Here is a 27,937-nt window from a genome sequence, read left to right as displayed (position 1 = left end):
AAAATGTACTGGCGATTCTTCACCACCAGGGGGTCACCAATGGCAGAGAGCTGAAATCCACGGAAGTACAAAGGGCGGGACTTCCATTGCGCATGGAGGAGGAATTTCAACGTGACACAGGGAAAAGAAAATGCTGTTTTACCTTTGTTAGCTGTAGCATCTAGTGCTAAGCTAATCCTATTTGTACAGAAATCTCACTTTCAAGCACAAAATAGGGTCCCCTTCACCATGGAAAGGGGGTTTACTAGTGACATCTCACATTAACCCATTTGGCATACTATTTGCTAGCATTATATTACCGGAGCGCACGGTCCATAAAAACAGATATGCCTGTGGCCTACCCACACTGGCTTAGCGCGGTAGGCGGACAGATAACTTTGGCTCGGTCACAAAACTATCCTCTAATTTCTAATGTTACTGGCTCTATGCCCTTGTTCTAGAAATTAATATTGACCGACCGAAATCGTACCGTTTGGCCTAAAGGACTAAATCTGGAATTTATAAGTCATTGCTCTGACGCTATCGACACACAACCGGAGGCGCTTCCAAATAGTGTGTTCAAATGGAAACACACAACCAATATCTTTCTCTATTTGCATACATCACTTCTGTTAGCACAGATTTGATATACAGTGCCTTGCGAAAGTATTCGGCCCCCTTGAACTTTGCGACCTTTTGCCACATTTCAGGCTTCAAACATAAAGATATAAAACTGTATTTTTTTGTGAAGAATCAACAACAAGTGGGACACAATCATGAAGTGGAACGACATTTATTGGATATTTCAAACTTTTTTAACAAATCAAAAACTGAAAAATTGGGCGTGCAAAATTATTCAGCCCCCTTAAGTTAATACTTTGTAGCGCCACCTTTTGCTGCCATTACAGCTGTAAGTCGCTTGGGGTATGTCTCTATCAGTTTTGCACATCGAGAGACTGAATTTTTTTCCCATTCCTCCTTGCAAAACAGCTCGAGCTCAGTGAGGTTGGATGGAGAGCATTTGTGAACAGCAGTTTTCAGTTCTTTCCACAGATTCTCGATTGGATTCAGGTCTGGACTTTGACTTGGCCATTCTAACACCTGGATATGTTTATTTTTGAACCATTCCATTGTAGATTTTGCTTTATGTTTTGGATCATTGTCTTGTTGGAAGACAAATCTCCGTCCCAGTCTCAGGTCTTTTGCAGACTCCATCAGGTTATCTTCCAGAATGGTCCTGTATTTGGCTCCATCCATCTTCCCATCAATTTTAACCATCTTCCCTGTCCCTGCTGGAGAAAAGCAGGCCCAAACCATGATGCTGCCACCACCATGTTTGACAGTGGGGATGGTGTGTTCAGCTGTGTTGCTTTTACGCCAAACATAACGTTTTGCATTGTTGCCAAAAAGTTCAATTTTGGTTTCATCTGACCAGAGCACCTTCTTCCACATGTTTGGTGTGTCTCCCAGGTGGCTTGTGGCAAACTTTAAACAACACTTTTTATGGATATCTTTAAGAAATGGCTTTCTTCTTGCCACTCTTCCATAAAGGCCAGATTTGTGCAATATACGACTGATTGTTGTCCTATGGACAGAGTCTCCCACCTCAGCTGTAGATCTCTGCAGTTCATCCAGAGTGATCATGGGCCTCTTGGCTGCATCTCTGATCAGTCTTCTCCTTGTATGAGCTGAAAGTTTAGAGGGACGGCCAGGTCTTGGTAGATTTGCAGTGGTCTGATACTCCTTCCATTTCAATATTATCGCTTGCACAGTGCTCCTTGGGATGTTTAAAGCTTGGGAAATCTTTTTGTATCCAAATCCGGCTTTAAACTTCTTCACAACAGTATCTCGGACCTGCCTGGTGTGTTCCTTGTTCTTCATGATGCTCTCTGCGCTTTTAACGGACCTCTGAGACTATCACAGTGCAGGTGCATTTATACGGAGACTTGATTACACACAGGTGGATTGTATTTATCATCATTAGTCATTTAGGTCAACATTGGATCATTCAGAGATCCTCACTGAACTTCTGGAGAGAGTTTGCTGCACTGAAAGTAAAGGGGCTGAATAATTTTGCACGCCCAATTTTTCCGTTTTTGATTTGTTAAAAAAGTTTGAAATACCCAATAAATGTCGTTCCACTTCATGATTGTGTCCCACTTGTTGTTGATTATTCACAAAAAAATACAGTTTTATATCTTTATGTTTGAAGCCTGAAATGTGGCAAAAGGTCGCAAAGTTCAAGGGGGCCGAATACTTTCGCAAGACACTGTATACGTATATATAATTCAACAGCAAAGTCCAATTCTATCTCAGATTCCTCACACGGGGCACCATAATATGTTGTGCTTTGGCGTCATTAAAAGTGAAGACTGTTATTTTATCAAATCAATTCTCTGTAATTATTATTACGTGATTAAACTAATCATGTAAATGTAATTAACTAGGAAGTCGGGGCACCAGGGAAAATCTTCAGATTACAAAGTTATAATTTTCCTAATATAACTTTCAGATATTTTAATATCTGATCAATTAGTCTTCTAATTAATTAATTATTATTTACCTCACGTCAGTCTCATTCCAAACGTAAATTGTTAGTTATCTGCACAAACCCAGGCTTTACTGTAAATCATCCATACACCAATTGGCTTAATCATTTATTTGCTAACTAACTAAATAAACACAGAAATGCATAAACAAACAAACAGTAGATCTGTTACTAACTAATGATAGGGAAGGTTCCCTAGTGGGCTAAGCCAATATGACGGACAAAGGTGGACAAAGGGAAGTGGGTGTGGACTGAGAATAGGCGGGAAAGACCAGAGGGATCACTACACACTGTACTACTATAAATATATTAATTGAAATGCTAATCCTTTGCACATGAACGCTCACTCATTTGGGAATAATTGCATTAACGCATTTCGATTAAAGATTAAAGCATTTTGTTGTTAGATTGGGTACTTCAGAGTACCATTCAGAAATTATCTCATAGAATAGATTTTTCGGTGGTTGTCGGTAATCGCATCCCAGGTTTACATCATTTCTAGCTGCAGACTAGTAATTAGTATCTAAGATTTGCTCTTATTCTGTAGGGATTGATAGTCTCAGAGTATAAACATTTCCAGCCGTGTAGCCAATGCTCCACGTGGTATGGTTAGGAATTCAATAACTATTCTCTCACGCTATGGGTTTGCTTAGTCTAAACTCAAACCTGTGCCACCTCAGCTAACACCGAGGTACTCGCTGTCTAAAGAGGATTTCCTCAAGGGGGTTTTATTCTTAACAATAAAAAAGGCAGTTCTATGACACCTGATCATGTCTGTACTCACGGGGAAGTGCCAATGACTTGGTTAAACTTTAAAGGGAATACAATTCTCTCACATTAAAGCTTTAACATCACATTACATCATTTCACAAATAGCTTCATCTTTACTCATTCATTTTATACAATAATTAGATGCAAACCCCATAATTGAGAAATGTACACATTCAGAGACATAGTTATGTGTGTTTCCTGTCCTCTCTGAGGTCACCAAATGAAACACACTTGTCAACCCGTCCCTTAAGTATCCACGGACCATTCCCACCTTCTCACAAGTGGACATTTTGTTTCATATTCCCATTTTGGGGATTTAGGAGTTTGCCAAGTTTGCCATTCCTTTGTTCTCTCTGTGCCCCTCTTTCTGCATGGTCAGGGGGAGAGAGTCTCCGCCAGGGGGAGAGAGTCTCCGCCAGGAATTTACAACCTGAGATAACAGAACCTGTGTGTAGGAAAGAGTGGGAAGTCACGATCTTTACCCAGAAAGGGCCACGTCATGACAATACCCAGCGTGCGACAGAGCTGCAGGAGTGTGATCCGTTTTTGGTGGTTATGTTGTCATAGTTGTGCCTATGGGGGAATATGGGGGAGGGAATGCTGTCACCTGCAGGCAGGTGTTTGTCCCCCTGTGGGCTGAGGGCGTCAGATTCTTGTCCAGTTCAGGCAATTAGGTCGCCACAGACATGTCCCTGGGCCTGGAAATGATTTGATTTCCCCTCCAGGAAGGAGAAATTAAAGCTTCATTAAAGCTGGGGTGTGGATGTGGCTGGTGGTTCTGTGGTCTGGATGTAGGTCATCTCGGCATGGGTTCTCTATGTGTAGGGGGGGGGGGGGTCCCCAAAGTTCTGGGAGATGGTCTGGGTGGGGTGTCTTTTGATCTGTTGCTCCTGTGTGAGGTTTTGGGGCAGTGGTTGAGGGCGATGGTGGGCACTGCTGCCTCGTGTAGGTGGACCTGGTCGTGAAGGCTGTTAAATTCCATGTTGGAGTGGTGGGCCAGGTAAACATTTGGTTTTGAGACACAGTCACAAGAACTACTGGCGTTTACCCACTGTATGTTAGCAGGGTGGAAGTCTTTTCATGGTAGCAGGGTAGAGTTAATAAAGAGGTCTGGTCTCTCTGTCTCTCTCTCTTTCTCTCTCTCTCTTGCACTCACTCGTCTCCATCTCGGTCTCTGTCTCACTCTCTCTGTGTCTGTCTCCCCAGAGCTACGTGGTGTGGAAGGTGATTTTGATATTCAAGGCTGGTTCATAGGGCTGATCAGTGCTGTGTGGTTGTTTAATAAAGAGGTCTTTTCTCTCTCTCTCTGTCTCCCCAGAGCTACGTGGTGTGGAAGGTGATTTTGATATTCAAGGCTGGTTCATAGGGCTGATCAGTGCTGTGTGGTTGTTTAATAAAGAGGTATTTTCTCTCTCTCTGTCTCCCCAGAGCTACGTGGTGTGGAAGGTGATTTTGCTACTCAAGGCTGGTTCATAGGGCTGATCAGTGCTGTAGTGTTGCTGTTGTTGCTGCTTCTGGTTCTCTGTTTCATCAAGAGGAGTAAAGGGGGCAAGTACGCAGGTAACTTTCCCCTCTGGGATGTGTCTGTCTGTCCCTCCGTCTACTGTACGTTTTCACACTAACTTCAGTTGCAGGCTGCGTTTGTTCGAGCTGAGCACTCACCTGTATCTCTCCTCCAGTGAAAGACAAGGAAGAGAGTCAGATGGACTCCGAGGCTCGGCCAATCAAAGACGAGACGTTTGGAGAGTACAGGTTTGTCATATCTAACCCCACACACACACATCTTTACACAACACAGCTAAGAATTCTAGGGAGAACTTTTTTGTGAAGTTCCCTGTAATGTTCTCCAGATGTTTGAGGGTCCAGTTTTCTGTTAGTTAGGGGAACATTCTATGTATGTTAGCAAAAACCTCCTGAGAACCTGTTTAGCATCTTTTGTCATTACTTAGGAGAAAGTTCCCTTAGACAGAACCCAGGTTGCCATGTTCTCAGAATATCCTATTTGAATGTTCTAGACAGGTTTCATGGGAACTTTGCAGGAACATTTCTGTATCAGTTGTCAGGTCATCAACTGATGGTCCCAAAGAAATGTTTTCATTACACAGTAACAGTACCTTGTTACTGTTGCTGAGCCAATCAAGGCCCAGCTTCTGTTGCTGAGCCAATCAAGGCCCTGCTTCTGTTGCTGAGCCAATCAAGGCCCTGCTTGGTGAACCACTGATCCACTCATTGTTCTTTGTCTGTTGTCAAGGAGACTCACACACTGTGCTTTTAACATACGGTGTTTGACAAACATGATTATATAGTGCATGTTCATTTTTACAGTAATAATTATTCTCACCTGGGATTTGAACTCACAACCTCCATGTTGGGTAGCAGTTAATCTGAATATTCTCATCATTGATTTGATTGACTTATTTCAACAATTTTAGGGCTTGCTGTATAGTGGTCTAATGTTGGTGGGGTGTACCACTGATCAAGGCCTTGATGGGCTCGGCAACAGTAGCAAGGGGTGATGTAAAAGATTTGTACCTACACACTGAAGAAGGCTACTCACCAGCAACGCTTCTGGGAGAGTGAATTCAAGGGTTTTACTCACCAGAGACGCTTCTGGGAGAGTGAATTCAAGGGTTTAACTCACCAGCAACGCTTCTGGGAGAATGAATTCAAGGGTTTTACTCACCAGAGACGCTTCTGGGAGAGTGAATTCAAGGGTTTTACTCACCAGCAACGCTTCTGGGAGAGTGAATTCAAGGGTTTTACTCACCAGCAACGCTTCTGGGAGAGTGAATTCAAGGGTTTAACTCACCAGCAACGCTTCTGGGAGAATGAATTCAAGGGTTTTACTCACCAGCGACGCTTCTGGGAGAGTGAATTCAAGGGTTTAACTCACCAGCAACGCTTCTGGGAGAATGAATTCAAGGGTTTAACTCACCAGCAACGCTTCTGGGAGAGTGAATTCAAGGGTTTAACTCACCAGCGATGCTTCTGGGAGAGTGAATTCAAGGGTTTTACTCACCAGCGACGCTTCTGGGAGAATGAATTCAAGGGTTTTACTCACCAGCAACGCTTCTGGGAGAGTGATTTCAAGGGTTTAACTCACCAGAGACGCTTCTGGGAGAGTGAATTCAAGGGTTTAACTCACCAGAGACGCTTCTGGGAGAATGAATTCAAGGGTTTTACTCACCAGCGACGCGTCTGGGAGAATGAATTCAAGGGTTTAACTCACCAGCAACGCTTCTGGGAGAGTGAATTCAAGGGTTTAACTCACCAGCGATGCTTCTGGGAGAGTGAATTCAAGGGTTTTACTCACCAGCGACGCGTCTGGGAGAGTGAATTCAAGGGTTTTACTCACCAGCGACGCTTCTGGGAGAGTGAATTCAAGGGTTTAACTCACCAGCAACGCTTCTGGGAGAATGAATTCAAGGGTTTAACTCACCAGCAACGCTTCTGGGAGAGTGAATTCAAGGGTTTAACTCACCAGCGATGCTTCTGGGAGAGTGAATTCAAGGGTTTTACTCACCAGCGACGCTTCTGGGAGAATGAATTCAAGGGTTTTACTCACCAGCAACGCTTCTGGGAGAGTGATTTCAAGGGTTTAACTCACCAGAGACGCTTCTGGGAGAGTGAATTCAAGGGTTTTACTCACCAGCAACGCTTCTGGGAGAGTGAATTCAAGGGTTTAACTCACCAGAGACGCTTCTGGGAGAATGAATTCAAGGGTTTTACTCACCAGAGACGCTTCTGGGAGAATGAATTCAAGGGTTTTACTCACCAGAGACGCTTCTGGGAGAGTGAATTCAAGGGTTTTACTCACCAGCAACGCTTCTGGGAGAGTGAATTCAAGGGTTTAACTCACCAGCAACGCTTCTGGGAGAGTGAATTCAAGGGTTTTACTCACCAGCAACGCTTCTGGGAGAGTGAATTCAAGGGTTTTACTCACCAGCAATGCTTCTGGGAGAGTGAATTCAAGGGTTTTACTCACCAGCAACGCGTCTGGGAGAATGAATTCAAGGGTTTTACTCACCAGCAATGCTTCTGGGAGAGTGAATTCAAGGGTTTTACTCACCAGCAACGCTTCTGGGAGAATGAATTCAAGGGTTTTACTCACCAGAGACGCTTCTGGGAGAGTGAATTCAAGGGTTTTACTCACCAGAGACGCTTCTGGGAGAGTGAATTCAAGGGTTTTACTCACCAGAGACGCTTCTGGGAGAGTGAATTCAAGGGTTTTACTCACCAGCAACGCGTCTGGGAGAATGAATTCAAGGGTTTTACTCACCAGCAACGCTTCTGGGAGAATGAATTCAAGGGTTTTACTCACCAGCAACGCTTCTGGGAGAGTGAATTCAAGGGTTTTACTCACCAGCAACGCTTCTGGGAGAGTGAATTCAAGGGTTTTACTCACCAGCAACGCGTCTGGGAGAATGAATTCAAGGGTTTTACTCACCAGCAACGCGTCTGGGAGAATGAATTCAAGGGTTTTACTCACCAGCAACGCTTCTGGGAGAATGAATTCAAGGGTTTTACTCACCAGCAACGCGTCTGGGAGAATGAATTCAAGGGTTTTACTCACCAGCAACGCGTCTGGGAGAATGAATTCAAGGGTTTTACTCACCAGCAACGCTTCTGGGAGAGTGAATTCAAGGGTTTTACTCACCAGCAACGCGTCTGGGAGAATGAATTCAAGGGTTTAACTCAGCTGCAACGCGCCTGGGAGAATGAATTCAAGGGTTTTACTCACCAGCAACGCTTCTGGGAGAATGAATTCAAGGGTTTTACTCACCAGCGACGCTTCTGGGAGAGTGAATTCAAGGGTTTTACTCACCAGCAACGCTTCTGGGAGAATGAATTCAAGGGTTTTACTCACCAGCAACGCTTCTGGGAGAGTGAATTCAAGGGTTTTACTCACCAGCGACGCGTCTGGGAGAGTGAATTCAAGGGTTTAACTCACCAGCAACGCTTCTGGGAGAGTGAATTCAAGGGTTTTACTCACCAGCGACGCGTCTGGGAGAGTGAATTCAAGGGTTTTACTCACCAGCGACGCGTCTGGGAGAATGAATTCAAGGGTTTAACTCACCAGCAACGCTTCTGGGAGAGTGAATTCAAGGGTTTTACTCACCAGCGACGCTTCTGGGAGAGTGAATTCAAGGGTTTTACTCACCAGCGATGCGTCTGGGAGAATGAATTCAAGGGTTTAACTCACCAGCAACGCTTCTGGGAGAATGAATTCAAGGGTTTTACTCACCAGCGACGCTTCTGGGAGAGTGAATTCAAGGGTTTAACTCACCAGCAACGCTTCTGGGAGAGTGAATTCAAGGGTTTTACTCACCAGCCCCGCTTCTGGGAGAGTGAATTCAAGGGTTTTACTCACCAGCAACGCTTCTGGGAGAGTGAATTCAAGGGTTTTACTCACCAGCAACGCTTATGGGAGAGTGAATTCAAGGGTTTTACTCACCAGCAACGCTTCTGGGAGAGTGAATTCAAGGGTTTTACTCACCAGCAACGCTTCTGGGAGAGTGAATTCAAGGGTTTTACTTCACATATTTACACAGCACACACACATCTTTACACAGCACACACACATCTTTACACAGCACACACTCATATTTACACAGCACACACTCATATTTACACAGCACACACACATCTTTACACAGCACACACACATCTTTACACAGCACACACACAGCACACACTCATATTTACACAGCACACACTCATATTTACACAGCACACACACATCTTTACACAGCACACACACATCTTTACACAGCACACACACATCTTTACACAGCACACACTCATATTTACACAGCACACACACATCTTTACACAGCACACACACATCTTTACACAGCACACACACATCTTTACACAGCACACACACATATTTACACAGCACACACACATCTTTACACAGCACACACACATCTTTACACAACACACACACATCTTTACACAACACACACACATCTTTACACAACACACACACATATTTACACAGCACACACACATATTTACACAGCACACACACATCTTTACACAGCACACACACATCTTTACACACACACATCTTTACACACACACATCTTTACACAACACACACACATATTTACACAGCACACATCTTTGCACAACACACACACATATTTACACAGCACACATCTTTGCACAACACACATCTTTACACAACACACACACACATTTACACACACACACACACACACATCTTTGCATAACACACACACATCTTTACACAACACACACACATATTTACACACACACACACACACACACATCTTTGCATAACACACACACACCTTTACACACACACATCTTTACACAACACACACCCATCTTTACACACACATCTTTACACAACACACACACATATTTACACACACACACACACACATATTTACACACACACACACATCTTTACACACACACATCTTTACACAACACACACACATATTTACACACACACATCTTTACACACACACACACACACACACATATTTACACACACACACACACACATCTTTGCATAACACACACACCTTTACACACACACATCTTTACACAACACACACACATATTTACACACACACACACACATCTTTACGCAACACATACGCATATTTACACAATACACACACAAAACAAGTATTTTTATTCTCCAATAAGCCTGACCTCTAACCCCTGACCTCTAACCCCTGACCTCTAACCTCCCTCTCTACCCCATGCTGCTCCGTTAATGCAGATCTCTGGAAAGGTGAGAACTTTTTCTTTCTCTCTCTTCGTTCTATTTTGTTTTAACATGGTGTTCATATGTAGCTATTTCTCTGTTACTGTTTCCTCTGTCTCCATAGTGATGGTGATGAGAAGCGGTCAGTCAGTCAGCCATCTCTGTGTGTGGAGAGTAAACTGGGGAGTGACGACTCCCTTGCCGAATACGGAGACAGTGTCGACATCCAGTTCAACGAGGACGGCTCTTTCATTGGTCAATACAGCGGCCGAGGGCCCGCCCCTACAGGAAATGAGAGCTCTGGCCCCGCCTCCCCTGTCAATCTAGACCCACCGCCTCCTCCGATAGGCCCCTCCTTCGCTGGAATACTGGACAGGACCAGTTAAATAGAACAGACACACACACCATCAGACCGCCTGCATGAAGACCTCTCATTCCTGACACTACTGCCATCAGACTGCCTGCATGAAGACACATCATTCCTGACACTACTGCCCTCAGACTGCCTGCATGAAGACACATCATTCCTGACACTACTGCCATCAGACTGCCTGCATGAAGACACATCATTCCTGACACTACTGCCTGCCTGCCTGCTAGACATACACAAGTCCAGTACATTCCATGGGGGTACAGAGAAGTCATTTACAGATCAGCTTGCCTTCTCTACTCCACGTTTACACACACGGTAATACACACAGGGTAGTACACACATCTGGTTACACACAGTAATACACACACTCAGAATGCAGCAGCCACTACTCCAAAACCCTTTGACGCAGTGTACCATAGCGCACTTCGTTTTATCACAGGTAACAGGTTTAATCCTCACCACTGCGTCCTTTATCAGAAGGTCTGCTCAACATCAATAAAATCTCCTAGAACACTTCATTACTCCCTTTTTGTTGACAAAGCATCCAACACTTATCTTAAAATGTAAAATGCAATGCACCAAACTCGCTCACAGGGCTGGTCAACTCTTAAGGTCCCTCGTGTCTCTACCAACCAATCAGATTTTAGTTTCAACACCCCCCCCCCCCCCCCCCCATCTTGAATCCCTGGTGCCAATAGGGCAGTTTAGAATCCTGATGGAACTCACTGATGTGTGTGAGGGTTCTTTAGAATGCTGATGGAACTCACTGATGTGTGTGAGTGTTCTTTAGAATGCTGATGGAGCTCACTGATGTGTGTGAGGGTTCTTTAGAATGCTGATGGAACTCACTGATGTGTGTGAGGGTTCTTTAGAATGCTGATGGAACTCACTGATGTGTGTGAGTGTTCTTTAGAATTCTGATGGAACTCACTGATGTGTGTGAGTGTTCTTTAGAATGCTGATGGAACTCACTGATGTGTGTGAGTGTTCTTTAGAATGCTGATGGAACTCACTGATGTGTGTGAGTGTTCTTTAGAATGCTGATGGAGCTCACTGATGTGTGTGAGGGTTCTTTAGAATGCTGATGGAACTCACTGATGTGTGTGAGTGTTCTTTAGAATGCTGATGGAACTCACTGATGTGTGTGAGGGTTCTTTAGAATGCTGATGGAACTCACTGATGTGTGTGAGTGTTCTTTAGAATGCTGATGGAACTCACTGATGAGTGTTCTGGTTGACTGTAATAATGTATTTGTGTTGTAGTGTTTCTGTAACTGCTGTTTTATTAAATGATCATATTGAATAGTTTGTTCTCAGGGCACCACTGAGACGTTGGGCTTCCCTGAACACATACAAGTTTAATAAAAACACACACCTAAGAGCCCGACCAAACCCTGACACTCTTAGTCCAACCATCCGTCCTTCTCTCCATCTCTCCATCTCCTCTCCTCATCCCTCCTCTTCTCTCCATCTCTCCGTCTCTCCTCCCCTGAGAGAGAAGGGGTAGGAGATGAAGAGAAGAGAAACCTTATCCTTACCCTAACCCTCATACTAACCCTAACCTTTAAACCCTAATTCTAACTTGTAATTGTAACCCTAAAACTTAAAATAGCCTTTTTCCTTGTGGGGACCGGCAAAATGTTCCCACTTGTCTGAATGTTCCTTGTTTTACTTATGGTACCCCCAATGATAGTACAAACACACACACACACACACACTCTCTCTCTTCTCCTCTTTCTGTCTTTCTCTCTCTTTCTCTTTCTCTTTCTCTTTCTCTTCTCTTCTCCCGCCCCTATGGAATCCATGGACTAGTCAAGCTCTGTAGCAAACTTCTACTACTGGGCTGAAGGAGGAGGGGGCAATGGAGGAAGGAAGAACAGAGGAGGGAGAGGGAGGTAGAGAGATGGAGAGAAGAGGGAGGAGAGAATCAGAAGTATCATTCTCTGAATGTAAATAGAAGCTGAAGATTGTTATCTATCTGATCATTATTTGATCATTTCAATTGATCCTTTTTCAAAGTGATTAGTTTAATGTAACTTGGTTTTGTAGCTCCCACTGCTCTCTTCAGTTAGACTGCTGTTCCTGTGTGTCATCATATCTATGATAATAATCATCACAACCTGGATGGTTTCACTCTTTCTGTATTGGCTTGTAGTCCAGACGCTTGTGTTTAGATCCTAGAAAATCGTTCAACTTATGTTTCTGTATGTTAGATAAACAGCAGCTATAGATTATTGATAAGAAATGTCATCTGTAACAATTTATTAGTTAACATTGATAAGTAATGTCATCTGTAGAACAATTTATTAGTTAACATTGATAAGTAATGTCATATCTGTAACAATTTATTAGTTAACATTGATAAGAAATGTCATCTGTAACAATTTATTAGTTAACATTGATAAGAAATGTCATCTGTAACAATTTATTAGTTAACATTGATAAGAAATGTCATCTGTAGAACAATTTATTAGTTAACATTGATAAGTAATGTCATATCTGTAACAATTTATTAGTTAACATTGATAAGTAATGTCATATCTGTAACCATTTATTAGTTAACATTGATAAGTAATGTCATATCTGTAAAACAAAAAGGGCAAACCAAAGTTCAGTCAACGTTAAAAGAACATGATATCATCATTACATCATCGCCAGGAGTAGAAGCTCAACGCATCACGTCTTTTGAAAAGTGGGCAGGGCAAAGAGGAACAGGAGAGAAGCCTGTTTGGCCCAGAGCACAGAGGCCAGTTTGGGGTATTGTTCCAGGTATCGCAGTGTCCCTGGGCATCTCAGAAGATTGATATGTCATATTAATGTGGTTGAACACTTTTAACGGCATTGTGAGCAGAGAGACTGCAATATAGACAAACTGGAATGAACCCAATACGCTCTACAGACTCCTCTCTGGTCTTGTCCAGCCTCTGCTCTATGCTAGTCGGTACTAGGAAAGTTAGACATTTCCGACTTGCTAATTTGTTGAATATGGCAAGTACAACAATTAGCATGCAAGAGATTTTGGAGTTTCCTAGTTCCGACTAAGAAGTTAATGTGCCATATCTGTCAGGCTGTCTGGGTCAATTCAGTTTTGAAGTAATGAGTTGAAAAATCCTCTTAGGTTAATTTCCAATTGATTTCTGTCTGCCTGTCTGTCGTCTGTCTGTCTCTGTCTGTCGCAGCCTTCTTTTACAACTATAAACACAGAGAAAAACAACAAAAACTACAAAAGGGAAATCTTTAAATATGAATATTTTACAATAACCAATAAGTATATGACTAATATTAATAATAATATCAACATTAATATTAATACTGAAGTCTCACATAGGTACTGGGGGAGGAAGGGAGGGATGAACACAGAGGGGAGGGTTAAACAACTGATATTGTACCTGCTTGTTGTGTATCTTATTAATTAACCCCACAGCTAATAATAAACTGGGACTATGCATAACTAAGATGCCACTACACTGTGACTTATTGTGGGTGTGGGTGTGCGTACGGGGGTGTGTGTGTGTGGGTGTGCGTATGGGGGTGTGGGTGTTCGTACGGGGGTATTTGGGTCCAGACAAGACAACAATGCAACTGACCATCACATCCAGACAATACAACAATCAAATCAAATCGTATATTTCACATGCGCCGAATACAACAGGTGTAGTCCTTACAGTGGAATGCTAAATTACAAGCCCTTAATTAACCAACAATGCACTTTTAAGAAAAATAACCCCAGAAATAAGAAATAAAAGTAACAAATAATTAAAGAGCAGCAGTAAAATAACAATAGCGAGGCTATATACAGGAGGTACCAGTTAGTCGAGGTAATATGTACATGTGGGTAGATTTATTAAAGTGACTTTTGCATATATATATTTGATTGTTCAGTAGTCTTATGGCTTGGGGGTAGATGCTGTTTAGAAGCCTCTTGGACCTAGACTTTGCGCTCCGGTACCACTTGCCGTGCGGTAGCAGAGAGAACAGTCTATGACTGGGGTGGATGGAGTCTTTGACAACTTGTAGGGCTTTCCTCTGACACCGCCTGGTATAGAGGTCCTGGACGGCAGTAAGCTTGGACCCAGTAATTTACTGGGCCTAACGCACTACCCTCTGTAGTGCATTGCGGTCGGAGGCTGAGCAGTTGCCATACCAGGCAGTGATGCAACCAGTCAGTATGCTCTCGATTGTGCAGCTGAGGACCCATGCCAAATATTTTTAGTCTCTTGAGGGGGAATAGGTTTTGTCGTGTCCTCTTCACAACTGTCTTGATGTGCTTGGACCATGTTAGTTTGTTGGTGATGTGGAAACCAAGGAACTTGAAGCTCTCAACCTGCTCCACTACAACACCTTAGCGTCCCACCTGGCCAACATCCAGTGAAATTGCAGAGCGCGAAATTCAAACTACAGAATTATAAATATTAAACTTTCATAAAATCACAAGTGTAATACATCAAAATAAAGCTTAACTTCTTGAGTTGTTAATCCAGCCGCTGTGTCAGATTTCAAAAAGGCTTTACGGCGAAAGCAAACTATGCGATTATCTGAGGACAGCACCACACATACAAACACATGAAAAACATATTTCAACCAGGCAGGTGCGACACGAAAGTCTGAAATAGCAATATAAGAAATGCCTTACCTTTGATGATCTTCTTCTGTTGGCACTCCAAAAGGTCCCAGTTACATCACAAATGGTCCTTTTGTTCGATAATGTCCTTCTTTATATCCATAAAAACTCAGTTTAGCTGGCGCGCTTCAGTCAATAATCCACCCATTTTCCCTCCATCAAAATGCATACAAAAAGCAAAATTATTGATTTCCGATAAAAGACTGTGATAAAAGTACTGTGCAGCCGTCTTCATCGACCTGGCCAAGGCTTTCGACTCTGTCAATCACCATATTCTTATCGGCAGACTCAGTAGCCTCGGTTTTTCTAATGACTGCCTTGCCTGGTTCACCAACTACTTTGCAGACAGAGTTCAGTGTGTCAAATCGGAGGGCATGTGTTCCGGTCTTCTGGCAGTCTGTATGGGGGTACCACAGGGTTCAATTCTCGGGCCGACTCTTTTCTCTGTATATATCAATGATGTTGCTCTTGCTGCAGGCAATTCCCTGATCCGCCTCTAAGCAGATGACACCATTCTGTATACTTCTGGCCCTTCCTTGGACACTGTGCTATCTAACCTCCAAACGAGCTTCAATGCCATACAACACTCCTTCCGTGGCCTCCAACTGCTCTTAAATGCAAGTAAAACCAAATGCATGCTTTTCAACCATTCGCTGCCTGCACCCGCACGCCCGACTAGCATCACCACCCTGGATGGTTCCGACCTAGAATATGTGGACATCTATAAGTACCTAGGTGTCTGGCTAGACTGTAAACTCTCCTTCCAGACTCATATCAAACATCTCCAATCTAAAATCAAATCTAGAGTCGGCTTTCTATTTCGCAACAAAGCCTCCTTCACTCACGCCGCCAAACTTACCCTAGGTAAACTGACTATCCTACCGATCCTCGACTTCGGGGATGTCATCTACAAAATAGCTTCCAATACTCTACTCAGCAAACTGGATGCAGTTTATCACAGTGCCATCCTTTTGTTACTAAAGCACCTTATACCACCCACCACTGCGACCTGTAGGCTCTAGTCTGCTGGTCCTCGCTACATATTCGTTGCCAGACTCACTGGCTCCAGGTCATCTACAAGTCCACGCTAGGTAAAGCTAGTGAATTTCTAGTGCCCATCTCTCGATCCTCGCTGTTTGTTGGGATTTTGAAGAATAAATAGTCTCTAAAGGCTTGTGATCGATTACCATTGCAAAGGCTTTGCCATAGAGAAAACATGAAACTTATTGCACGCCCAGACTATGGCAAGTGCCTCTCTTTAAGTCTCTCTCTACATCTGTGAGAGCACGGCTAGCATAGTACACTGGCCTGTGTGAACCATCTTTTTGCTTCTGACTCAAGATAGCCCCTAGCCTCACTGGACTAGCATCCACAATCACGTGTGTCTCTGCATCTTGATTGAGGTCGGCCATGTTTTGTGACCTGGCCAGTGCGTTCTTCAGCGCGCTGAATGATGATTTTGTGAGTCTTCTCTGCGGTTCGGATGTGGTTGCCAGATTAGGGATACATCAGCTACAGTAGTTCACTAGTCCTAAGAAGCTCCTTACTTCAGCAGCATTTGTCGGTCTGCGTGTGTTCTGCTCCGCTTCCACCTTTGACTATGCTGCTCTGATGCCGTTCTTCGAGAGAACGCGGACCACGAACTCCATCTTCGTCAGTCGGAATCCACATTTGTCACTGTTGAGATTGAGCCCCCTCTCCTGCAGTCGTCTCAGGACTTGGTATAGTCGTTTGTTCTGTTCTTGTCTGTTTTTCCCAAACACAATGATATCATCTGAGATGTTGTGGACCCCATCGATGCCTTGTAGGACTTGAGGGATGATGTGTTGATATGTCTCAGGAGCAGAGGAGACACTGAAACATTAGTCTCTTGTTGCGGCACAAACCTGTGTGATTCACATGTGGTCAGGGAACGTGACTCGAGTTTCAGTTCGATCTGATGATATCCCCACTTTAGGTCCAGTTTTGAGAAGACTGACATGTCACCCTGGTGATATCCCCACTAACTGACTGGTCATTGACTAATAACTGTATTTCAGCGTCATCAGTACTGCTGGGAAATGTGAACATGTTAACTGGCTGGTCATTGACTAATAAATGTATTTCAGTGTCATCAGTACTGCTGGGAAGTGTGGCCCTCCTGACCACATCTGAAGCATTTAACATCGTGGTCATCATTAGATGTCTTGTACTCTTGAACACATCTGAAGCATTTAACATTTAACACCTCCCAAGTGCAAGTAAATAGCTTGTTTTTCTGCTGCATCTTTGACTCCTGAAGCAGTGATGAACAGTTTGAAACTATTCTTCCATTTTGCTCATTGCAAACCAACACTGGCTGGTCAGAATGCCCATCAAACGGCTGGGTCGGAATGCACATCAAACGGCTGGGTCAGAATGCACATCAAACGGCTGGGTTAGAATGCACATCAAACGGCTGGGTCGGAATGCACATCAAACGGCTGGGTCGGAATGCACATCAAACGGCTGGGTCGGAATGCACATCAAACGGCTGGGTCGGAATGCACATCAAACGGCTGGGTCGGAATGCACATCAAACGGCTGGGTCGGAATGCACATCAAACGGCTGGGTCGGAATGCACATCAAACGGCTGGGTCGGAATGCACATCAAATGGCTGGGTTGGAATGCACATCAAACGGCTGGGTTAGAACACACATCAAACGGCTGGGTTAGAAAGCACATCAAACGGCTGGGTTAGAATGCACATCAAACGGCTGGGTCGGAATGCACATCAAACGGCTGGGTTAGAATGCACATCAAACGGCTGGGTCGGAATGCATATCAAACGGCTGGGTTAGAATGCACATCAAACTGCTGGGTTAGAATGCACATCAAACGGCTGGGTTAGAATGTACATCAAACGGCTGGGTTGGAATGCACATCAAACGGCAGGGTTGGAATGCACATCAAACGGCTGGGTCGGAATGCACATCAAACGGCTGGGTCGGAATGCACATCAAACGGCTGGGTCGGAATGCACATCAAACGGCTGGGTTAGAATGCACATCAAACAGCTGGGTTAGAATGCACATCAAACGGCTGGGTTAGAATGCACATCAAACGGCTGGGTCGGAATGCACATCAAACGGCTGGGTCGGAATGCACATCAAACGGCTGGGTTAGAATGCACATCAAACGGCTGGGTCGGAATGCACATCAAACGGCTGGGTCAGAATGCACATCAAACGGCTGGGTCGGAATGCACATCAAACGGCTGGGTCGGAATGCACATCAAACGGCTGGGTCGGAATGCACATCAAACGGCTGGGTTGGAATGCACATCAAACGGCTGGGTTAGAATGCACATCAAACGGCTGGGTTGGAATGCACATCAAACGGCTGGGTTAGAATGTACATCAAACGGCTGGGTTGGAATGCACATCAAACGGCTGGGTTAGAATGTACATCAAACAGCTAGGTCGGAATGCACATCAAACGGCAGGGTTAGAATGTACATCAAACGGCTGGGTTAGAATGCACATCAAACGGCTGGGTTGGAATGCACATCAAACGGCTGGGTTAGAATGCACATCAAACGGCTGGGTTGGAATGCACATCAAACGGCAGGGTTAGAATGTACATCAAACGGCTGGGTTGGAATGCACATCAAACGGCTGGGTTGGAATGCACATCAAACGGCTGGGTTAGAATGCACATCAAACGGCTGGGTTGGAATGCACATCAAACGGCAGGGTTAGAATGTACATCAAACGGCTGGGTTGGAATGCACATCAAACGGCTGGGTTAGAATGTACATCAAACAGCTAGGTCGGAATGCACATCAAACGGCAGGGTTAGAATGTACATCAAACGGCTGGGTTAGAATGTACATCAAACAGCTAGGTCGGAATGCACATCAAACGGCTGGGTTGGAATGCACATCAAACGGCTGGGTTAGAATGTACATCAAACAGCTAGGTCGGAATGCACATCAAACAGCTGGGTTAGAATGCACATCAAACGGCAGGGTTAGAATGCACATCAAACAGCTAGGTCGGAATGCACATCAAACGGCAGGGTCGGAATGCACATCAAACGGCTGGGTTAGAATGCACATCAAACAGCTAGGTCGGAATGCACATCAAATGGCTGGGTCGGAATGCACATCAAACGGCTGGTTCGGAATGCACATCAAACGGCTGGGTCGGAATGCACATCAAACGGCTGGGTCGGAATGCACATCAAACGGCTGGGTTGGAATGCACATCAAACGGCTGGGTCGGAATGCACATCAAACGGCTGGGTCAGAATGCACATCAAACGGCTGGGTTAGAATGCACATCAAACGGCTGGGTTAGAATGCACATCAAACGGCTGGGTTAGAATGCACATCAAATGGCTGGGTTAGAATGCACATCAAACGGCTGGGTCGGAATGCACATGCACACACCTCCATTCCTCAGGTGATTCCTAGTGCCCCGCTGGTATTGCACCACTTGGTGTCGCTAATATACTGCAGCAAGAAATCAAGTTGTGCACTGCTTTGCATGCACACCTAAAAATAGATTTTCCATAGACCTACAGCCTAATGGAGCGGAGAGGACGGCCGTTAAGGGTCAAGTCTTCATGAACAAGAGAGCAAATTTAGTTGATGTTTGTTACATTGGTTTCATCTCACTTTTGCTTATTGTTTTTGTCACTTGCCTATGGCAATGTAAACCTATGCTTCCCATGCCAATAAAGCACCTTTGAATTGAGAGAGGTTCAATGGAAGTCCAGCAGAGAAAGAGACGGTCGGGGGCAGAGAGGAGGAGACACGTGATGTTGAGTGTGTGTTTAAGTGCACAGTTTCAACCGTTGAAGATCAGAAGGGAAGTCACGTGCGCAATGAGGGGGAAGAAGAGAGCGCGTGTGTGTCTACTAGGTTATTATGTGAGAAGAGAATGGGAGAGTTGGGAGAGTTGGAGCTGGAGCTCCTCCAGGGAAACCAGGAGAAACATATCTCTCTGTTAAAGAACTTTGTGGCGGGAGGAGCGGGAGGAGCTTGCCTTCTGTTCGTGGGACACCCGCTCGACACAATCAAGGTGACTTTATTTATGTACGGTTACGTCTATCGTTTTTAACCTATATATAGGGGCATCAAACATTCTGCTGTACAGGCACTGTGGCTCTCGTCTAGTGCGCTCAGTTCAATTGTGTTTGAGAGCATTTTTATGAGTGAGTGGGAAATAATGAGTGGGAAATAATGAGTGGGACATGATGAGTGGGAAATGGAAGTCATTGTTGCAGTTGTTTAATTATTTTATATTATGCTAATTTCCCTCATGTGGAAAGTTTGTGTTACTACCTTCCACGAACTTGCATTTTCACCCTATAAAATGTAGTGAAATGACCCATCACTTTGACCTCAGATTGGTGATGTTAGTATAGAGTTTATAGTCATCACGACGACATAAAATCGATTGCTTAAAACTGATCAATATTCAGCGGCATTTGTCGGTCTGCGTGTGTTCTGCTCCGCTTCCACCTTTGACTATGCTGCTCCGCTTCCACCTTTGACTATGCTGCTCCGATGTTTTTGGAGCTATCTGTACTTTACTTTACTATTTCTATTTTTGACAACTTTTACTTCACTACATTCCTAAAGAACATAATGTACTTTTTACTCCTTACATTTTCCCCGACACCCAAAAGTACTCGTTACATTTTGAATGCTTAGCAGGATAGAAAATTGTCAAATTCACACACTCATTTGCATTAACATCTGCTAACCATGTGTATGTGATTTGATTTTTATTTGACTTATCAAAAGAACCTCCCTGGTCATCCCCACTGCCTCTGATCTGGAGGACTCACTAAACAGAGAACCTCCTTGGTCATCCCCACTGCCTCTGATCTGGAGGACTCACTAAACAGAGAACCTCCTTGGTCATCCCTACTGCCTCTGATCTGGAGGACTCACTAAACAGAGAACCTCCTTGGTCATCCCTACTGCCTCTGATCTGGAGGACTCACTAAACAGAGAACCTCCCTGGTCATCCCTACTGCCTCTGATCTGGAGGACTCACTAAACAGAGAACCTCCTTGGTCATCCCTACTGCCTCTGATCTGGAGGACTCACTAAACAGAGAACCTCCTTGGTCATTCCTACTGCCTCTGATCTGGTGGACTCACTAAACAGAGAACCTCCTTGGTCATTCCTACTGCCTCTGATCTGGTGGACTCACTAAACAGAGAACCTCCTTGGTCATTCCTACTGCCTCTGATCTGGTGGACTCACTAAACAGAGAACCTCCTTGGTCATTCCTACTGCCTCTGATCTGGTGGAATGTTTTATTTATTTGGGGCACCATCCACAAACAATCGCATGGCATGTTTTCGCTGTAATGGCTACTGTAAATCGGACAGTGCAGTTAGATTAACAAGAATTTAAGCTTTCAGCCGATATAAGATACTGGAGATACTATAAGATACAGTATGTACCTAAAAGTTTAAAATCCATAATATTTATGATTATTTATTTGAACCGCTAAAGGACACCGATCCTTTCGTATTATGAGGCATCCTCCCCTCAGCAGTTCCCCTGTTTATGGTATGGTGGGGTACGCAAAATAGGTCATCTTTGAGCACATATTTCTCATTCAGGTCCAAATAGTCACTTTCTGAACACTTCTTCCATGGGCAAACATGTATGGTGAGTTTTGTTTAAATCAAAAGGGATGCTGTCAAAAAGTGATTGAATTCAAATGTATTTACGCTGTAGTATTGTGTTTTATCCTACCACTGTATAATACTGTAGTATTGTGTTTTATCCTACACCGTATAATACTCTAGTATTGTGTTTTATCCTACCGCTGTATAATACTGTAGTATTGTGTTTTATTCTACACTGTATAATACTGTAGTATTGTGTTTTATCCTACCGCTGTATAATACTGTAGTATTGTTTGTTATCCTACCACTGTATACAACTGTAGTATTGTGTGTTATTTTACACCGTATAATACCATAGTATTGTTTGTTATCCTACCACTGTATACAACTGTAGTATTGTGTGTTATTCTACACCGTATAATACCGTAGTATTGTGTACACCACTGTTCAGGTGCGGCTACAGACCCAGCCCAGAGTGCCCAGCCAGGATGTCCTCTACAAAGGTGCTTATGACTGCTTCCTAAAGACTGTCTCCAAAGAGGTGAACACACATACATTCAGAAAGGATTCAGAGCCCTTGCCTTTTCAACATTTTGTTACGTTACAGACTTATTCTACAAAGGAGTAAATAAATACAAATTCTCAGCAATCTACACATGATACCGTATAATGATGAAGTGAAAACAGTTCTCTTTTAATTTTTACAAATGTATTAAAAATAAAAAACGGATCCCTTTTTTTACAAAAGTATTCAGACCCTTTTCTGTGAGACTCGAAATTGAGCTCAGGTGCATCCTTTTTCAATTGATCATGTTTGAGATGTTTCGACAACTTGATTGGGGTCCACTTGTGGTAAATTAAATTGGTTGAACATGATTTGGAAAGGCACACACCTGTCTGTCCTGTCTATATAAGGTTCCACAGTTGACAGTGCATGTCAGAGCAAAAACCAAGCCATGAATTCGAAGGAATTGTCCGAAGAGCTCCAAGATAGGATTGTGTCGAGACACATTTCTGGGAAAGGGTACCAAAAAATGTCTGCAACATTGAAGGTCCCCAAGAACACGGTGGCCTTCATCATTCTTAAATGGAAGAAGTATGGAACCACCAAGACTCTTCCTAGAGCTGGCCTCCTGGCCAAACTGAGCAATCTGGGGAGAAAGGCCTTGGTCAGGTAGGTGACCAAGAACCCGATAGTCACTCTGACAGAGCTCTAGAGTTCCTCTGTCGAGATGGGAGAATCTTCCAGAAGGACAACCCTCTCTGCAGCACTCCACCTATCAGTCCTTTATGGTAGAGTGGCCAGACAAAAAACACTCCTCCGTAAAAGGCACATAACAGCTCGCTTGGAGTTTGCCAAAAAGGCACCTAAAGATTATCAGACCATGAGAAACAAGATTCTCTGTTCAGATGAAACCAAGATTGAACTGTTTGGCCTGAATGCCAAGCGTCACGTCTGCAGGAAACCTGGCACCATCCCTAAGGTGAAGCATGGTGGTGGCAGCATCATGCTGTGTGGATGTTTTTCAGTGGCAGACTGGGACTGGGAGACTAGTCAGGATTGAGACAAAGATGAATGGAGCAAAGTACAGAGAGATCCTCGATGAAAACCTGCTCTAGAGCGCTAAGGACCTCAGACTGGGGCGAAGGTTCACTTTCCAACAGGATATCGGCCCTAAGCACACAGCCAAGACAATGCAAGAGTGGCTTCGGGACAAGTCTCTGAATGTCCTTGAGTGGCCCAGCCAGAGCCCGGACTTGAACCCAATCGATAATCTCTGGAGAGACCTGAAAATAGCTGTGCCGCGACGCTGCCAATCCAACCTGACAGAGCTTGAGAGGATCTGCAGAGAGGAATGGGAGAAACTCCCCAAACACAGATGTACCAAGCTTGTAGTGTCATGCCCAAGAAGACATGAGGCTGTAATCACTGACAAAGGTGCATCAACTATGGAATGCCGTTTGGGTCTTTGTGTCAAAAAAGATACATGTCAAATAACACTATTTGACGAATCAAATAAGCTTGTTGACCAATCGGGACCTGATAATACTCTCCTTCCGTACAACTCTCCTTCCGTGGCCTCCAACTGCTCTTAAATGCAAGTAAAACTAAATGCATGCTCTTCAACCGATCGCTGCCCGCACCTGCCCGCCTGTCCAGCATCACTACTCTGGACGGTTCTGACTTAGAATACGTGGACAACTACCAATACCTAGGTGTCTGGCAAGACTGTAAACTCTCCTTCCAGACTCACATTAAGCACCTCCAATCCGAGACTAAATCTAGAATCGGCTTCCTATTTCGCAGCAAAGCATCCTTCACTCATGCTGCCTAACATACCCTCGTAAAACTGACTATCCTGCCGATCCTTGACTTCGGCGATGTAATTTACAAAATAGCCTCCAACACTCTACTCAGCAAATTGGGTGCAGTCTATCACAGTGCCATCCGTTTTGTCACCAAAGCCACATATACCACACAAAACTGTGATCTGTACGCCCTCGTTGGCTGGCCGTTGTTTCATATTCGTCGCCAAACCCACTGGATCCAGGTCATCCATAAGTCTTTGCTAGGTAAAGCCCCGCCTTATCTCAGCTCACTGGTCACCATAGCAGCACCCGCCCGTAGCACGCGCTCCAGCAGGTATATTTCACTGGTCATCCCCAAAGCCAAATCCTCCTTTGGCCGCCTTTCCTTTCAGTTCTCTGCTGCCAATGACTGGAACAAACTGCAAAAATCTCTGAAACTGGAGACTCATATCTCCCTCACTAGCTTTAAGCACCAGCTGTCAGAGCAGCTCACAGATCCCTGCACCTGTACGTAGCCCATCTGTAAACAGCCCATCCAACTACCTCATCCCCATACTGTATTTATTTTAATTATTTTGCTCATTTGCACCCCAGTATTTCTACTTGCACACTCATCTTCTGCACATCTATCACTCCAGTGTTAATGCTATATTGTAATTATTTTGCCACTATGGCCTATTTATTGCCTTAACTCCCTAATCCTACCTCATTTGCACTCACTGTATATAGACTTCTTCTATTGTATTGTTGTATTACTGTGTTGTTGTTTGTGTCACACTGCTTTGCTTTATCTTGGCCAGGTCACAGTTGTAAATGAGAACTTGTTCTCAACTGGCCTACCTGGTTAAATAAAGGTGAAATAAAAAATACATAATAATAATAATTTAACACGTTTACAAATCTTTTACATAGTCATTACACATTGATTACACTATCACTCGTATTTAAAATGTCACATGGATTCATCGATACGTATGCTATGATGCTGGTAAATTTGTCTAATGCTACAATATCATAAAGAAAAAAGTTAGCTAGCTGATGGATGCAAACAATGTTACTTCCCAAAAACAAAACGACAGTTTCAGGACTATTTAGCTTGGTGTCATCATCTAAAATAACCCTAATTTTTAAGTTCTTAATTTTCTGTTCGTATTTGATTAACGGTGGTCAGACCATATGTATAGCTAGCCACAATAAGGACTAGCCACAATAAGGACTAGCCAAGCTTCCTGCCATCCAGGATCTCTACACCAGGCGGTGTCAGAGGAAGGCCCTAAAAATTGTCTAAGACCCCAGCCACCCCAGTCATAGACTGTTCTCTCTCCTACCGCATGGCAAGCGGTACCGGAGTCCCAAGTCTAGGACAAAAAGGCTTCTCAACAGTTTTTACCCCCAAGCCATAAGACTCCTGAACAGGTAATCAAATGGCTACCAGGACTATTTGCATTGTGTATGTCCCCCCAACCCCTCTTTTATGCTATTGCTACTCTCTGTTCATCATATATGTATAGTCACTTTAACCATATCTACATTCACATACTACCTCAATCAGCCAGACTAACCAGTGTCTGTATGTAGCCTCGCTACTTTTATAGCCTCTCTACTGTATATAGCCTCTCTACTGTATATAGCCTCTCTACTGTATATAGCCTCTCTACTGTATAGAGCCTCTCTACTGTATATAGCCTCTCTACTGTATATAGCCTCTCTACTGTATATAGCCTGTCTTTTTACTGTTGTTTTATTTCTTTACTTACCTATTGTTCACCTAATGCCTTTTTTTGCACTATTGGTTAGAGCCTGTAAGTAAGCATTTCACTGTAAGGTGAATAAATACCTGTTGTATTCAGCATTTCACTGTAAGGTGAATAAATACCTGTTGTATTCAGCATTTCACTGTAAGGTGAATAAATACCACGTGACAAATACACTTTGATTTGATTGTGGGAATCTGAAACCACTGAATGGAGCCACATTTATTGTACCAGTCAACCTACTATAGTGTATTGAACACTAATCCAGAGGAAAAACAACGTGGATGTTTTGGAGTCTGATAACTCTGAGGAGCTCTTAGATACTTAGTAGACTGATACCCCATTTAATTGATCCCCAATCCTTAGGTAAGGCTGTACAGTGCAATATGATTGTCAGTACGCACAATAGGCTGACTGGGTGATTTCCCCCAGTCAAAGTCCCTGAGCTACAATGCTAATATTTACATAAACTCTTCACAGTTGTGTTCTGTTCTCACCAAGTAGACTGATCTTCCATTTCATTGCTCCACATTACAACACTCTAACCTCGTAATAACACGATCTAGTCTAAATAAGTTGGAATGTTCTGCATCACTTTCAAAGAGGGATTTTTATTTTTGAAGGCCAACTGCAAATTCCACTATTGTGGCTAATCCTTATTGTGGCTAGCTTCACAAAACATAAACCGGTTCAAGCCACACGAGCCAGAGGAAGCTACTCGGCTACTTATAGTGTTAGCTTTGGGCAACAGGGTTAAGTAATTAGCTAGTTATTTTCATGAACTGAAGTTCAACAACAAGTGACTACCTAGCTAATACTTAGATGGATTCCTAAATCATTGCTAAGAGTATTGAAAATGACAGCAGTTTCTACTGGTCATTGTTTTCAGGCTAGTTGCATTGGTGCCATCTAGGTACCAAGCTAAAGCTAGCTAACTACCGCAGAAGCTGCTAAATAACATCTGTATCAAAGATATTAGCAACATTTTTTGAACCTGCTCATTTGATCCTAATCTTATTTCAAATGCTCACACAGACGTTTTCCCATTCGGTCGAACACAAGCCTTATTACCAATTGCGGTATTGTAAACGTATCGTTTGTGGCCGATGTTGTTTGCAGACTGTTATTTTCGTACAGCTTTGACAGCTCTACTGGTCATAGTGGAGGAGCTTGGCTTGCACCTGAAAGTTCAGCACACACAACATTCAATAACAGAGTTGTGTTATTTGATGTGTCAAATTAAAAGTGTATTTGACGCATCAAATAGTGTTATTTGTGTATTGTTTGTGACACGCAAAGGCACAAGGGAAACTCTAGACCCACTCCAATTTGCATACCGCACCAACATTGTGTGTGTGTGTGTGTGTATATGTGTGTGTGTGTGTGTTTAGGGACTTCTTGGGCTGTACAAGGGGATGGGGGCCCCCCTAGCCAGCGTAGCTCCTATGATGGCCATTAGTTTCTTTGGGTTCGGACTGGGAAAACAGCTGTTGCAACCAGACTCCACTAAGACACTGATGTAGGTATTCCTTTCTTTCTTTCTTTATAACAGTGTCGCTGGGAAACAGGAAGCAAGTTCAGGCAGAGAGTTTAATAATAAACGTAACACAAGTGCAGCGTACAGACATGGAACAACATGAATGCTGCTTGGGGAATAGACGTAAGGGAGTGCAAGATATAGAGGAGGTAATGAGAGAGGAAATGGAGTCCAGGTAGTCACGTATACTCCCTCTCTGGCCTCTAGGTCATCAGGCTGCTGATTATCCTGCACACCTGTCACCATCGTCTCGGGCACCTGCGCTTCATGTCACTCACCTGGACTCCATCACCTCCTTGATTATCTTCTCTATATCTGTCACTCACCTGGACTCCATCACCTCCTTGATTATCTTCTCTATATCTGTCACTCACCTGGACTCCATCACCTCCTTGATTATCTTCTCTATATCTGTCACTCACCTGGACTCCATCACCTCCTTGATTATCTTCTCTATATCTGTCACTCACCTGGACTCCATCACCTCCTTGATTATCTTCCCTCTATCTGTCACTCACCTGGACTCCATCACCTCTTGATTATCTTCTCTGTATCTGTCACTCACCTTGGTTCTTTCCTCAGGTATTATTGACTCTTTTCATGTAGGTGCGTTGTTTGTGTTTATTTTATTAAAACACTCACTCCCTGAACTTGCTTCCTGACTCTTAGCGCACTCGTTA

At 43.8% G+C, this 27,937-nt stretch overlaps 2 protein-coding genes across 11 annotated transcripts in view; both read left to right on the top strand.

Annotated features, from left to right (window-relative positions):
* LOC110511300 (neural cell adhesion molecule L1.1) overlaps positions 1-13,873 on the top strand; it is a 115,239-nt gene extending 101,366 nt beyond the window's left edge. For 4 of the 7 annotated variants that reach the window (XM_090185616.1, XM_090185613.1, XM_090185615.1 and 1 more), the window contains 4 exons: positions 4,727-4,858; positions 4,978-5,050; positions 10,062-10,073; positions 10,171-13,873. In XM_090185616.1, coding sequence (XP_090041742.1) covers positions 4,727-4,858; positions 4,978-5,050; positions 10,062-10,073; positions 10,171-10,432 — 479 coding nt within the window. In that variant the 3' untranslated portion in view covers positions 10,433-13,873. The remainder of the gene's footprint in view (positions 1-4,726; positions 4,859-4,977; positions 5,051-10,061; positions 10,074-10,170) is intronic. The other 3 variants (XM_090185618.1, XM_090185614.1, XM_090185617.1) reach the window with 1 other exon arrangement.
* A 5,659-nt stretch (positions 13,874-19,532) lies between these two features.
* The window catches only part of LOC110532875 (mitochondrial carnitine/acylcarnitine carrier protein), a 28,618-nt gene continuing 20,213 nt past the window's right edge, over positions 19,533-27,937 (top strand). For 2 of the 4 annotated variants that reach the window (XM_090185609.1, XM_036989143.2), the window contains exons 1-3: positions 19,533-20,086; positions 22,108-22,197; positions 27,112-27,239. In XM_090185609.1, coding sequence (XP_090041735.1) covers positions 19,946-20,086; positions 22,108-22,197; positions 27,112-27,239 — 359 coding nt within the window. In that variant the 5' untranslated portion in view covers positions 19,533-19,945. The remainder of the gene's footprint in view (positions 20,087-22,107; positions 22,198-27,111; positions 27,240-27,937) is intronic. The other 2 variants (XM_090185610.1, XM_090185611.1) reach the window with 2 other exon arrangements.

Source organism: Oncorhynchus mykiss, chromosome 9 (assembly GCF_057628025.1).
Source record: "Oncorhynchus mykiss isolate SJ-2025 chromosome 9, ASM5762802v1, whole genome shotgun sequence".
NCBI classification, from domain to species: domain Eukaryota; kingdom Metazoa; phylum Chordata; class Actinopteri; order Salmoniformes; family Salmonidae; genus Oncorhynchus; species Oncorhynchus mykiss.
This window is presented reverse-complemented; position numbering and strand designations above follow the sequence as displayed.